The sequence below is a fragment of the Elephantulus edwardii genome, unplaced genomic scaffold, assembly GCF_000299155.1.
Source record: "Elephantulus edwardii isolate Elephantulus edwardi_28Jun2011 unplaced genomic scaffold, EleEdw1.0 scaffold00160, whole genome shotgun sequence".
NCBI lineage: Eukaryota > Metazoa > Chordata > Mammalia > Macroscelidea > Macroscelididae > Elephantulus > Elephantulus edwardii.
The window spans coordinates 7,682,796-7,698,014 of NW_006399910.1; the positions used below are offsets into that span (position 1 = coordinate 7,682,796).

Here is a 15,219-nt window from a genome sequence, read left to right on the forward strand (position 1 = left end):
AAAAAAAAAAAAAAAAAAAAATAAGTTCAGCTGCCGATAAAGTTTCGAGGTTTAAGTCACCCAGAGGTATCCAGGCAATTAGATATAGAAAACCCTATGCACCTTGAAAACCTAGAGTTCTACTCTGACGTAATTGGAGTCACCATGTGTTAGAGTTGACTGGACAGCAACTTGTTTTTATTACTCCTTTTATGCACAGGAACATGAAGTCTTTCCAGTCTGACTTCTCCCAGACTATTTACACATCCACACCTCTATTCTTAGATCTCTATTCACTTCTTTATCTTGAGCACAATGTCTTGTCATCTTCCTTTAAAAGGACTCAACTATTTGTCCCTCAACTCTCAACATCCTCTCTGCTTAGGAGAATCCCTGGCACCACTTTTAACCTAGAAATTTCAGTTCCTTCCTACTTGTTTCTGCTTTACTTTTTAAATTTTGTGTAATGGTACCAACAATGAGGTTTCTTAAGGAAGGAAGCTGGAGAGTGGAGGAAGCAAAGAATATCACCTAAAATAAGTCCAGTTTTAGTCCAAATTCCAAAGCATAATTCCTCAGTTCGTCCAGGCTTCAGTTCAGCAGTCAAATCCAAATCATCCAGCAAGGTTTGCCTCAGAGCAGTTGTAAGTTCAAACATCTGGAAAGAGCAGCCAAACCTTTAGCTGTGGCCAGCACAAATGCAAGAAGCCTCAGATCGCATCTTGCCACAGTTTCTCCACAGCAATGTCACTGTCTTTCCAACACTATCACTATGGTCCTGCTGCCAGGATCTCCCTCAAGGCTTGCCACTACAAGTCTTGCTGGCCTCAAGTCTTGCTCCCCAGTGTGGGAAGCACTCTTTTTCTTATTCTAGTCCCACAGCTGATGTTGATTTACATGTGTCTTCAGTTAAGGTAGTTGGAGACCAGAAGAAGCTAAAAAAAAATGCCAACTTTTAGGTTAACACCACATACACACACGTAATGTAGACAATGATACTTAGAGCAATATTTTCTTCTTTTTTTTTAACCAGAAAGAATTCTTTTCATATTAAATAGCTTTACAAAAGCATTAATCTTACACTACTAGGAAATTAAAAGATGTATTTCATTGGGAAAGTCTGTTGTCAGAAACTTATCTAAAGTACTGAGGCGCAACAATGTCAGTCTGAAGACTAAGGCACACCTGATACAGGCCATGGCCTTTGCAATCACTTGCTATGCATCAAAGAGCTGGGCAATGACCAGGGATGATAGAAGGAGAATTGATGCCTTTAAACTATGGTGCTGAAGAAGAGTATTAAATATAGCATGGACAGCTAAGAGAACAAACAGATTCATCGTGGAGAGTGTGGAAACCAGGTACGCAAGGATTCTGAAGATTCGTCTGACATACTTTAGACATGTTGCAAGGAGGGACTAGTCTTTGGAGAGGGAAGTAATTCTTGAGGGGGTGGAGGGACAGTGCAGGAGAGGAAGATCCTCAATGAGATTAATTGATTCAGTGACTGGAGTAATGGGGGTAGGTATGTTGGAGAAAGTGGGATTGGCACAGGATAGAGCAGGATTTAGGGCGGTTGGAGATTTGTACAACAGCGTTCATAGCAGCATTACTCACCATTTCAAGAACATGGAAACAACCCAGATGTCCAAACACAACTGAATGGATTGAGAAATGGTGGTACATTCAAACAATGGAATACTATGTATCGCTCAGGAGTAATGATTTCAAAAAATACTACATAACTTGGAAGAGACTGGAAAACATTATGCTAAGTGAACTAACTCGGTTAAATAAGGACAAATACTGCATAAGATTTGTTGTTGTTGTTTGGTGCCTTCAAGTCATAGACGACTCATAGAGACCCTATGAATGAAAGGCCTGAGCATTGTTCATAGGGTTTCCAGAGGCAAGCCATTTCGGAAGTGGATGCTGCTCCTGCTTCCAGGTTTGTGTTAGTTGGAAAGCTCCAGCAAACACTGTCCACCATGGTGACTATTACCATGTGTGGCACATCAGTGTCACAGTGGTCAGCATCACAGCAACCACGAGTTACCTCAGTACAGCAATGCACAGACCAGTGCTATGCTATACCACCTAGAAGAATGTATGACAGAAAAACAATTTGAACCTGGCCCAATGGCCCGTTGGGGCTTGAAGTACCTTCCTGCCTTAAACCCTAGGCCAAATAATACCTGTGCATGCACACAGACCACACACACTAAGCTCTGTCAGCAAGAAGTCACAGAACACCCTGGGAGGAGCCACCAGAAAGAACATGGCCACCTCCACTCCCCTCTCCCGTTAGGGCTTAAAGACAGAGTTTAGTGGATGTGGTCATGTTCTTCCTGGTTGGCTCCTCCCAGGGTGTTCTGTTCTGCATAAGATAATTGTTGTAAAAATAGGATAACTAGTAAAACATGTATGGGATCCAAGGAGGGAAGAGGTAGTAGGAGAGAGAGGTGAGGATAGGAAGGGGTGAAAAATCACAGGCCTGCTGTACTTTAAACACCTGTTAGGGTGGCCTGACCATGCCATGTGCTTGTAGTAGGAGATATTCATTAACTGTTCTCTGTTGTAATATAGTTAACACTTTTCAAGAATTCTTAGAGAACATGGAATAATGGAATATTTCCCTCTTTTGATTTAGGGCTTCCCTCCTTCATATTTAGGAAATCTACTATAGGACTTGTCATCAGGAAAGGACCAGTCCCTGGAGGAGAGCATCATGTTTTGGAAAATAGAGGGTTAGAGCTAGATCACCAGTGACTACATCAATGAGTGTAAGCACAGCAGAGATTGTGTAGATGGCATAGGATCAGGCAGTTTCATTTTGCTGTACATAAGATCACTGTAAGCCAATTCAAGCAACAATTATTTAGAACTTAAGCATAAATGTCTCATGATGTGGTTGTGGTTGTTATATGTCATCAAGTCTCCTGCAACTCTTATCAACTCTATGTGCCATAGCTCTGAACCTTCCCTATCCTGATCCAATCTCACTGCCTCTGACACACCTGTCCCCATTACTCCAGTTACTGTGCCAACCATCTCATTCATGGTCTTCCTCTTCTATGCTGTCCCTTCATCCTTCCAAGTATGATGACCTTCTCCAAGGACTGGTCCCTCCTGTACACATACCCAAAGTATGTGAGACAGATTCAAAATCCTTGCCTCCAAAAAAATAAATAAAATCCTTGCCTCCAAGGAGCAACTTGGTTTTACCCTCTCTAGGACTGACCTGTTTGTTCTTCTTAAAAAAGTTAATTAAATAATGAGCAAGCAGAAAAATTATAAAATGAAACTCATAGCAAGAGGTATATATTTAGGGTTAAAATTTGTTCTGAAGGTGATAAGAAACCCTTGGATATGAACAGGATTTTGAGAATAAAAATAACTATATGGAAATCAAAATAGTCTAACAATGAAAAAGTATGAATGCTGGTCTGAGGAGATTCTCAAATTTTTTTTAAAATGTGGCAGTTTTCCAGCAGCTGTGAGAGAAACATTGCAGCTCAAACTTCCCTTTTCTTAGCAAATAAACTCTAAAAAGATGGCTCAGGGAAAGCAAATCCCATAGAAAGTAATGTCCTATTAATCAGAGCCTCTGAAATGTGACCCGCCCAGGCAGCTAAGGGGCCTCTTCTGCCATTTTATATTTCCTCTTTAATCAAATCCCTGGATGCCACCGTCTTCAAACCTGTGGGGATTTAAAAAGTACGTTGATTAATGGACTTGATCAGTGTCCGCTCTTGTTTAACCAAGGTGTGTTCCTCCGCATGTCATATTTCACACCCACCTCACACCATTCCCTTTTTATTACAGGAACTGAAGAATCTGATGGCCTGCCAGACAGTAGAGTAATACACACACAAAAAAAATTTTTTTAAGAGTTTGTTAAGCTTGAGAAGAACTTCGAGATTGTTGCTATTTTAATTTAAATAAGCTGTACAAATAATTAAATGCTAGGTCATATTGCCACTATCAAATTTAGGCGAGTAGGAAAGAAGGGTACAGTGAGTCCTGGTGGTACAGTGATTAAGTTCTCAGCTGCTAACCACAAGGTGAAAGGTTCAAACCTACCAGCCACTCCACAGGAGAAAGACATGGCAATCTTATTCTGTAAATATTACAGCATTTTCCAAGGGATACTTCTACTATATAAATATTACCTCCTTTCATTTGTAAATATTAAAGTCTTTACTCAACAGAGTAGTTCCATTCTATCTCAAAGGGTTGTTGTGAGTTAAAATTGACCCACAGAAAGGATACATTGAGTATATGACTTTATTGCTTAAAGCAGTTGGATTCTGGAAGGTGGGTAGTTTTTATTTCATTAACAATCAAATGTGAACAGTATGATCCTTTTTATTTAATAGTCAGGTATGAGCTGTTTGGTTTTTTCTTTAATTAACAATCAGGTGTGAGTTGTTTGGTCTGGTGTGAAGACAGATTTACTATTAGAGTTACAAATTAAATAGTTTGTTGCATTTGTGGAGAACATGTTCTAATTGGTTCAGCACTTGTCTGTCAGTTTGCTGTACTGAGATAACTTGTGGGTTGCTAGGGTACTGAAAACTACACCACTGGTGTGTCAAGTGCTACAAGGATTATCCATGGTGGACAAGTTTTAGTAGATCTCCCAGATTAAGCCTAGGAAGAAGGAATGGTCATCCACTTATTAAATAACAGGCCTCTGAAAACACTGAACAGTAGAGGAACATGGATAGTTATACGTAGTAGTGGTTGAGCCCAGATTTGAAACCAGGCAAAATGAGGAAAAATATTGGCCAATATTGTTTAATAATTGAAACATGAAATGTACATAGCTTAAATGCTGGAAAACTAGAAATTGTGAAAAATAAAATGGAACATGTCAATATCAATCTACTAGGCATTAGTGAGATGAGCTGGACCAGCTTTGGTCACTTTAGATCAGATAATCATATGATATACTTGCTATGCTAGGAATTAAAAACAGAGGAAGAATGGTGTTGCATTCATAGTCAAAAAGTCAATTTCAAGTTCTATCCTGAAATACAATGTTGTACTATATCCACACAAGGAAGACCTGTTACTATGACAATTATTAGAATATATGCTTCTTCAGGTGCTGATTATAGAACAGACCATCAACTTCAAATTAAAACTAAACAAGGTTAAATCATACCCAAAGGAATCAAAATTTGACCTTGACTCTATCTCCCATGAAATTAAAAACCAACTCAGAAATATGTTTGAGACCTTGACACTAATGAATGAAGAACAGATAAGCTGTGGGAAAATATCAAGAATATGGTTCATGAAGAATGCAGAAAGTCATTACTAAGAAGGAAGAAGACGAAAAGACCAAAATGGTTGTCAGAAGAGACTCTGAATATTGCACTAGAATTCTGAGAAGCCAAAGCAAAGGAAAGAAATCAAGAAGTTAAGGAGCTGAATAGAAAAAAAAAACTGAAATAGATGTCCAAAGAGATTCTAAAAATTGCACCAGAGCATCAAGAAGTAAAAACAAAGGGAAAATGTGCCAAAGGAAAAGGGCTGAACAGAAGATTTCAAAGGGCAGCTCAGGAAGACAAAGCAAAGTATTATAAAGGAATGCACAGAGAGCTGGGATTGGAGAATAAAAGAGGATGAACTTGCTCAATATTTCTCAATCTGAGAGAATTGAAAAACAAATTAAAGACTCGTGTCTCAGTACTGAAAGATGCTATTGGAAAGATATTGAATGACCCAGAAAGCATCAAAAGAAGATGGAGGGAAAACACAGAATCACTGTACCAAAAACAACTGACTGGTATTGAAAAATTTCAGAAAGTATCAATTAAGCAGGAACCAATGAAAGAAGAAGTGGAAATTGCACTGAAGGCATTGGCAAAAAATAAGGTCCAGGAATTGATGTGATACCAGTTCACTTGTTTCAATTAACAGATGCAGCCCTGGAGGCACTCACCAAACTGTGGCAGGAAATTTGGAGAAGAGCTGTCTGGCCGACAGATTGGAAGAGGTCCATATTTATTCCCATTCCAAGAAAGGTGATTCAACTGAATGTGAAAACTATCTAACAATATCATTAATACCACACACAAGCTAAATACTGCTGGAGATCATTTAAAAAACAGCTGGAACAGTACATACATAGGGAACTGCCAAAAGTTCAAGCAGAATTTAAAGAGGCTATGACACCAGGGATATCATTGCTGATATTAGATGGATCCTGGCTGAAAGTAAAGAATACCAGAAGAATGTCTATCTATGCGTTACTGATTATGCAAAAGCACTTGACTGTATGGAGCATAACAAGTTATGACTAACATTGAGAAGAATGGGAATCCCAGATCAGGAGGCTGTTGGGCAAACAGAGCAAGGTAACACTGTTGTTATGTATTGTCAAGTTAACTGACTATAGAAACCCCATGCTCTTTAGTTCTGAACCCTGCTCTACCCTGAGCTAATCTCACTGTCTTTGACACACCTACCCTCATTACCCCAGTTATTGTGTGAATTCATCTTATCTGGGGTCTTCCTCTCCTAAATTGTCCCTCAACCCTTCCAAACATGATATCCTCTCCAAAGACTTGTCCCTTCCAGCTACATGGTCAAAGTATGTGAGAGTGAGTCTAAAAATCCTTTCCTCCAAGGTGTAGCTTGGTTTTGCTCTCTCCAGGACAAACCTGTTAGTTCTCTTGGCAGTTAAGTATGTTCAGTAGTCCTTCGTAGCACCATAACCCAAAGGCACAAATTCTTCTTTGGTCATCCTTGGTCATTGTCCAGCTCTCTATTGCATAGCAAGTAATTGCAAAAGCTATGTCCTGGATCACGTGCATCTTAGTTTTTAGACTTGTATCCTTGTTCTTCAGCACTCTGGACTCTGTTGTTGTTAAGTGGCATCAAGACAAGTATTACTCATATTGACCCTATGAACAAAAGATCTGAACCCTGTTCAATCCTGTGCCATCCTCACATTTTCTGATACACAGAGCCCATTGAAGCAGTCACTGTGTCAATCCACCTGGTTGAGGGTCTTCCTCTCCTTCACTGACCCTTCATCCTTCCAAGCACCATGTCCCTCTCCAAAGACTAGTCCCTCCTAGCAACACACCCAAAGTATGTGAGGTGAAGGTTCATCATCTTTGCTTCCAAAGAGGACTCTGGCTGTATCCTCTCCAAGACATTTTGGAGTTTTTCTTTTGGCAGTCCATGGGATGGTCAGTGTTCTTCTCTAACACCACAACTCAAAGGCATCATTTCTTCTTCTGTCATCCTTATTCATTGTCCACCTCTCAGATGCATAGCAGGTGATTGTAAAGACTATGGTCTGAATCAGATGATCTCTAGTCCTCAAACTGACATCATTGCTCCTCAATAATTTGGAGAAGTCCCTAACTGCAGATTTTCTCAGTGCTAATATGTCTCTTTATGTCCTGACTGCTGGTACTAAGGGTAGTAATTGTAGATCCAACCAAGATGAATTTGTTGCAACTGTCAACCCTCTGACAACATGATTTAAAATATAAAAGAGATTGTGTCATGATTGTATTCTCTCTCCTACCTATTCAATCTGTTTGCTGAGTTAATTATTCAAGAAGCTGGATTCCATGAAGAGGAATGTGGCATCAAGACCAGAGGAAGACTGTATTATGCAGATTACACAACCTTGCTTACTGAAAGTAAAAAGGACTTGAAGCTCTTGTTGCAGAAGATCAAGAAATGCAGCCTTCAATATGAATTGCATCTCAGTGTCGAGAAAACAAAGATTCTTACCACTAGACCAATAGGCAACATCATGATAGATGGAGAAAAAATTGAAGCCGTCTTACTTGGATTTATAATTAACACTGTTGGTACTCATAGTCAGAAAATCAAAAGATGTATTGTACCTTCCAAATTATTGAGGAATAATGATGTCAGGTTGAGGACTAAGGTACATAACATTCAGGCCATGGCCTTTCCAATCACTTACTAGGCATCTAAGAGCTAGACAAAGAATGAAGATGACAGAAGAAGAATTGATGCCTTTGAGCCGTGGTGTTGGAGAAGAGCACAAAACATCCTATGGATGGCCAAAAGAACAAACAAATATGTCTTGGAGAGGGTGCAGTAGAGTGATCTTTGGACATGTTGCTAGAAGGGGCTATTCCTTAGAGAGGGACGTGATACTCAGAAAAGTAGAAGGTCAGCAAAGGAGAGGAAGACTTTCGCCCAGGTGGGCTGATGTGGTGACTTCTGCAATTGGCTCTAATGTGTCAGGAAATGTGAGATGGCACAGGATAGTACAGAGTTCCCATCTGTTGTTCACAGGATTGCTATGTGTTTTACCCAGCTCAATGGCACCTAACAACAATATACAACCCCAGAGTCCCAGGAATGATAGTAAATCTAATTTATTAGCACACATATTAAAAATAATAATAAAATCATATTTTGCTTTTGACATGAAGCAACAGTATTGATTGGGTTTAAGATGACCCAATATCCAAGAATCTCTTCTTGGTACCAATGTTTCCATCATGCATGATTTTGTTGTTGTTGTTGTTGTTGTTGTTTTTGTTGTTATGTGCCAGCAAGTCACCTGTGACTGTCCTGAGCCAGTCTCACTGATTCTAACATACCAATCCCCATTGCCCCAGTTATTGTATCAACCCATCTCATCCAGGGTCTCCCTCTCCTACACTGTACTTCTACCCTTCCAAGCATGATGTCCTCATCCAAGGACTGATCCCTCCTGGCCATGTGCCCAAATTACATGAGACGGAGCTTAAAAATCCTAGCCTCTCCAGGTGAAATTTGGTTTCACCCTCTCCAAGAAAGACCCATTTGTTTTCTTTGTGGCCCATGTTCAAGACTCTTCTTCAGCACCATAATTCAAAGGCATAAATTCATCTTCATCTTCCATCATTCTTAGTCATTGTCTGGATCTCTAATACACAGGAACTAATTGGAAGACCATGGCCTGGATCAGGCGCATCTGCCTCTAGACTGACAGTGTTGCTTCTCAGCACTCTGGAGAGCTCCCTACAGCAGATATTCCCAGTGCAATTTGTCTTTTGATTTCCTGACTGCTAGTGACAAGAATGTTGATTGTGGAGCTGAGTAAGCTATAATTGTTAACATAGAGTTCACAAATGTTTATTGAATGTTTCGTCTATGTCTAAAGTCTAATAAGCACTATAGACAGCAGTGAGCAAAATAAAGCCCCTGCCTCCTTGGAGTTTATATTCTAGAAGGAGAATAAGTCAATGCACAGTAAAGATCATTTCTGATGAGAAGTTCTAGGAAACAAAAGCAATAGGATATGACTGAGGGAATAGAATTGGAAGGGTATTTTATGTAGGATGGTCAGTCCTCTCTATAAGAGGTCATATATAGGGAGAGACTTCGCCACTGAGAAGTGAGTGCCCTATGAAAACCTATCTCACTGATTCCTCCTCAAAACAGTACTTCAGGCAACCATTACAATACAGCCATTACTGGGGCCTAAATAGTGTTCCAGTAACTACCAACTGGCCATTCTTACCTTATATCTGAGCTCCATGCTAACTCAGCATGCTCAGTGACGTAGAAGAATCTAAGATAAAAATCATTCCATGTAGAAGTGGAAAACCACTTGAGAGCATCATGTATCATACAATTTTAGACTACAGCAAAAAGACAGACAAAGACTCAGAAAGACTCAGAACACTTGGACTTTAGTACTCTCACTTTTTGGAAAGCATCATTTCCTCATCAATAAAATAAAAGGGTTGGACCAAATTTCTGCTAGATTTAAGGGCCAGTAAGTCTAAATATAAAGTAGAGCAACTCAAACTCAGTTCATTTCCACTGAGTTGAAACCGACTCATATCTGACTATCCACAGGGCTTTTGAGGGCTGTAAGTCACATGGGAAGAGATTGTCCATCTTTCTCCAGTGGAGCCTCTTGTGAATTTGAACCACCAGTCTGTGGGTTAGAGAGGCACCATCTTTGGATTGGCAGCAAAATTCCTTACAGACTATAAAAAGCAAGGATTTTAAAAATTGGAGAGAAAGGACAGATTATACAGAGAAATCATTTTGAAGCAAGGGCATTTGGATAGGCAAAGAAAAATGCACTGTAGCCGTGGCTTTTTGAAGCCTTCTTAGAAACAAAAAGGGTCACAGTCGAGCCGTGGTTTTATAAACAGCTTCAATCCAAAGTAAATTTCAGATTAAATTCTAAGTGAAACTCAGTAGATATGTCCCCTCAGACATGCACATACAAAGTCAGAAACATCTCAATTTGTCCTCTTATCACCTCAGAACAAAGATAGTCACTCACTCCTAATTAGATGTTGTAGGAAAACAAGGGTGTGCCCCAGTGGTTAATGAGAGAAAGCTACCTGTGAGTGGGTCCAGCACATTCAGAAGAGCCACAGGAAAGGATAGGGATGAGGCTAGGCCAGGCCTCAGGAAGGTATTAAGACAAATTTATGACCTTACTTCACAATAGCATTAAAACCAGGACCCAAGTATATGAAGATATCCCCTTTTTTACAGGAAGTCGTTCAAATTTGAGTTCTCAGCCATAACTCTAATACTTGCGTGTTACTGAGATAGTGTGAGGTTGGATGATAAATGATTAAAATTCACTTCGTGGTCACAACGTGCGTCATAAATATTCAATCCCCAGAGCACCTTTTAACTTACAATTTCTGACTTCATTTGACTTCTCTTTAACCAAGTCACACAAGCTCCGTGTGCTGTGTGTAAATATTCAGTCTTCCACACTAGGTTCTTTACAGGTCCTTCCACCACCTTGGATGTGAACTTGGATCTTCTCACCCAAGCAGGCTGAGTGGCCTAGACCAGGCAGGAAGAAGTGGGTTCCAAGAGCAAGCCATTCAATGACAAGGTACTGGAAGTGACTTAGGATTCAAGAAGTGACTTAGGATTCAAGACAAATCTATTTACTGTTTCTCCAGTTTTCCACTAGAAAACGATGGGGAATTGCTCTCTATGACTTATGCCAGAGAAGTAACTGGACCTCATGTCACAGTGAGCTGTTGAAAAGAAAAGCACATGATGCTATGAGAGAATTCTGTCCTGCCAACTGCTCATCAGTGGCCCATCATCAGCTCATCATGATAGGGTGGTATGAATAAGTTCAGAATTCTCTGTATAGGTATCAGTTATAAAACTATAGTTATTTTTCTTCAGCCTGCAAAACTAGTTGCTTGGCCTCTGAATTCTCTGTTTCCTGTCTTTAGTCATGTAGTTTTATCTGTCTGTTTACCAGAAGAGGAAATGCATCTATCCTCGATGCTGGTGAGGCTGGTTCTCCAGTCATATGCAAACTGTATCTTAATCTACCTGTTTACCAGGAAGAGAACTAGGGCCTTCCTGAATTACTGATACATGGATGGAAACTGTCTTTTTCAGATGTAGAAATTACCTTTCAAAAGTGCATTGTTAAAAGAGCTGGAGTTTCACCCTAGTATATAAGGTCATGACCACTCCCAGACGGGGAGGCAGTCTTAGAGATGACTCGCTGTCTCCCAGATCTGCGTAATAAACTGCATTTATGGATATTGCATTCCGTTTGTCTTATTGGTGACTGACTACGGAAAGAACCCCTTGCGTTCAGTAACAATCATGGCCCCAGCAAGACCAGGAGTAAAACAAGAGGGCAAGCAACAAGCATGTTCCCTGAGACCATTTAAATTATGCTCTTCTTAACAGCGTCCAGGTTGGCCATGTAATATTAGGGAAAATATAAATGTAAATATAAATATAAATAAATGGAGATAGAGATAAATTAAATATAAATATATAAATAGAAAGAGAGAGAGAGATAAGAGAGAGAGATAGCTCAAGTCACAGAGATCTAACAGGTGTTTATTGGTAAACCTCTCTTGCCATAGTCCGCTGAAGGCACCCGGCTAACCCAAAGGTGACACTCCTCTTGTGGTTCAAAGGAGCTCTGGTGGCCTAGTGGTAAGAAGCTGCACTGCAATCCCAATGGCATGGAGTTCGAATCCACCAGCTTCTTTTCAGGAGAAGGATAGGCAATCCCCTCCTCAAATCTGCCTCTCAAAACCAGCTGAAGGGTCCAGCTATGAGTTGGTTCTGACTCAATGGTACACAACAATAATAACTAAAGGAAGGGGCCTCCTATGCAATGTACAGCCTCCAAAGCCTGCTGTGGGTCAGCTGTGGGTCATTTCTGTCTATACAACACTGCATTTGAGTATTATTGCTAAATTACTTGTGCTGACTTAAGGGAGCTGTGTCAGCTCTACCAGGTAAGGAGCTGAGCTGCCAACCTGAAGGCATGCGTCAAGTCCACCAGCTGATCCATGAGAGAAAGACGGATAATCTCCTCCCATGCAATTTACAGCCTCTAAAAGCCTGCTGTGGTTCTTTCCACAGATCAACAGTCAACACTCTTGACACCAGTAGCCAGGAAATTAAAAGGCGCATTGCCATGGCAAAGTCTGCTGTTAGGGACCTCTCCAAAGTACTGAAGAGCAACGGTATCTCTCTGGAGACTAAGGTGCTACAGGCCATGGTCTTTGCAATCACTTGTTATGCATCAGAGAGTTGGACAATGACCAAGGAAGATAGAAGGAGAATTGATGCCTTTGAGCTGTGGTGCTGGAGAAGAGTATTGAGAGTACCATGGACTGCTAGGAAAACAAACAGACTCATCCTGGAAAGGGTTAAACCAGGTGGCTCCTTGGAGGCAAGGATTCTGAGGCTCCGTCTAACATACTTTGGACATGTTGTGAGGAGAGGCCGGTCCTTGGAGAAGGACATCATGCTTGGGAGGGTAGAGGGACACCACAGGAGGGGAAGACCCTCTATGAGATGGATTGATTCAGTGACTGGGATAATTGGGATGGGAGTGTCAGAGACAGTGCGATTGGCACAGGACAGAGCAGAGTTTAGGGCTGTTGTACATAGGGTCACTATGAGTCGCAAGCAACTCGATAGCACATAAGAACAACAACAACAAAAGCCTGCTAGAGGGTCAGCTATGATTCGGACCCCAGGATTCACACAATAGCCATTTATAGGGAATTGCACTGCTAACTCAAAGGCCGCATCTCTCTGGCCTTTCGAATTCGCCATCCACTTCCCAACAAAAAGATGTCTGACACCTCCTATATGATTCACAGCCTCAGAAACCCCATGGAGGGACAATGAAAAGTTGGTTCTGTCTTAAAAGGAATGAGTTGACGTTATGCTGACTTAACTATTTCCCACATTTGGTAAGAAAATGTTTTATAAACGTGGATAAACATCCAAAAGCATTGGTATCCCCAATGTTTCAAAGGAAATAGACAGCTTCTGTGCACAACAAAAGATAAAATGGTGAGAGTTGGGATAGAATTTGATAAAGACAAATAGGTGGAAAAGTACTAAAACACAGCCTCGGAGGGGACATTTCTGTTGTCCCATCATTTCTGTTAGGTCCCATCAAGTTGAGTATACCCTATAGTGACCCTATGAACAACAGATCTGAACCCTGTCCCACCCTGCGCCATCCTCATCATCTCTGGCACACTTGAGCCCATTGTTGGCAGTCACTATGCCAGTCTCCTTGAGAATCTCCCATTCTGTCACCAACCCTCTGCCTTTCCAAGCATGAGGTCCCTCTCCAAGGAAGCGCCTCTTTTAACAACATGTCCAGGGTATGGAAGAGAAAGCTTTATCATCTTTGCCTCCAAGAAGCATCCGGGCTGCACCTTCTCTGAGACACATCTGACTGTTCTGCTGGCAGTCCGTGGGATATTCAGTGCTTTTCTCCACCACCACAGTTCACAGGCCTCAATTCTTCAGCCCTCAAAAGAAATGGAGTCCTGAATTATACTACAGCAAAGATGAACATCATGCTGAGTAAAGTCAGACACAAACTACCACCTGAGTTTGATCCCACTTAAGAGAAATGTCTACAATTTGATGAATTTATTGAGTCAAAGCTATTTTGGAAGTTACCTGGAGCAAGAGGAAAAGTCACTGAATGGGCACCGAAATATTTGGAATTAAAATTTTAGTTGTAAAAATCTGGAGCAAAATAACTCTTTAAATTAAGTGTTAAAAAGCTAACACGTCAGTTTTAAAACTAAGATGTGCTGCCCTAAGACATAGTATTAAAAAACAATTGGCAATAGTTGTAAAACACGATAAATGTAATTAATGTCACTGACACATATAAAACAGGTTGAAGTGGCCATTTTATTATGTAAATACATTGTCATAATTGCTATTGAGTCAATTCCAATTCATGGGGAAAAAAACAACAAATTAAATAAAATTACATTTTTAAATTCCAATCCTTGGAGACACAGAGCAGAACTAAGTGGTGCAGGGGGTGTTCACAGCTGTGACTTTTGGAAGCAGGTCTCCAGCCTTTCCCCAGACACCTCAGAGGAGAGTGGTGGTCTCTCACCTTGTCTTCTAGTATTTAACTGGGCCCTCAGCGACGCCTGTACACATGTCACCACAATAATGATCATGGCTGCGGTGATAAATCGATAGTCTCTGCCATCAAGGATCTTCTCACTTAATTGGAAAATAAAGTAAGAAATTGTGAAGCTCAGAGCCCCGAGGACGTAGAGGTCACTGTGGGTTTGTAAGAAGCTTAGAACTTCACAGGAAAAGAAGGCTTTTCCTGACTGTTGTTGATGCTGTGTGACCTAGGGAAGGAATAGACTCATAGCTGACTTTGCAGATAGTTCTCAGAGAGAGGCAGTAAATCACTGAAAAGTAGATAGCCCATCTTTCTCCCACAGAGCAACTGGTGGATTCAAACCAGGTGCCTTCAGATTGACAGTGCAGCTCCTTGCCACGAGACCACCAGAGCTCTGAAAATGTCTCATTTAAAAAAAAAGTTGTTATTATTAAGCCATTTCTGTGTCTGTCTTAGGGACAGTCAAATAATAATATTGGTTATTCATCTTCAGCAAATTGAAAAAGAGCAGCCAGAAAACCCGACACCCTCTAAAAAACCCGAAATTATAAAAATCAGAGCAGAAATAAATGAACTAGAAAACCGAAAAACAATTGAAACTATCAACAAAACTAGGAGTTGGTACTTTGAAAAGGTCAACAAAATGGATAAACCATTAGCAAAACTCAAAAAGGAAAAGAAAGAAAAAACACAAATAATGCGAATAAGAGATGAGTCAGGCAACATCACAACAGAACCAACGAAAATAAAAAAGCTAACATTAGAGTATTATGAAAAATTATACTCAAATAAATATGAAAACCTAGAGG

The 15,219-nt window shown here is 40.5% G+C and overlaps 1 protein-coding gene across 1 annotated transcript in view; it reads right to left on the reverse strand.

Moving 5' to 3' along the window:
- The window catches only part of LOC102845350 (actin-related protein 3-like), a 105,656-nt gene that overhangs the window by 462 nt on the left and 89,975 nt on the right, over positions 1-15,219 (reverse strand). Inside the window, exon 13 of the mRNA XM_006895136.1 lies at positions 14,390-14,502. Coding sequence (XP_006895198.1) covers positions 14,390-14,502 — 113 coding nt within the window. The remainder of the gene's footprint in view (positions 1-14,389; positions 14,503-15,219) is intronic.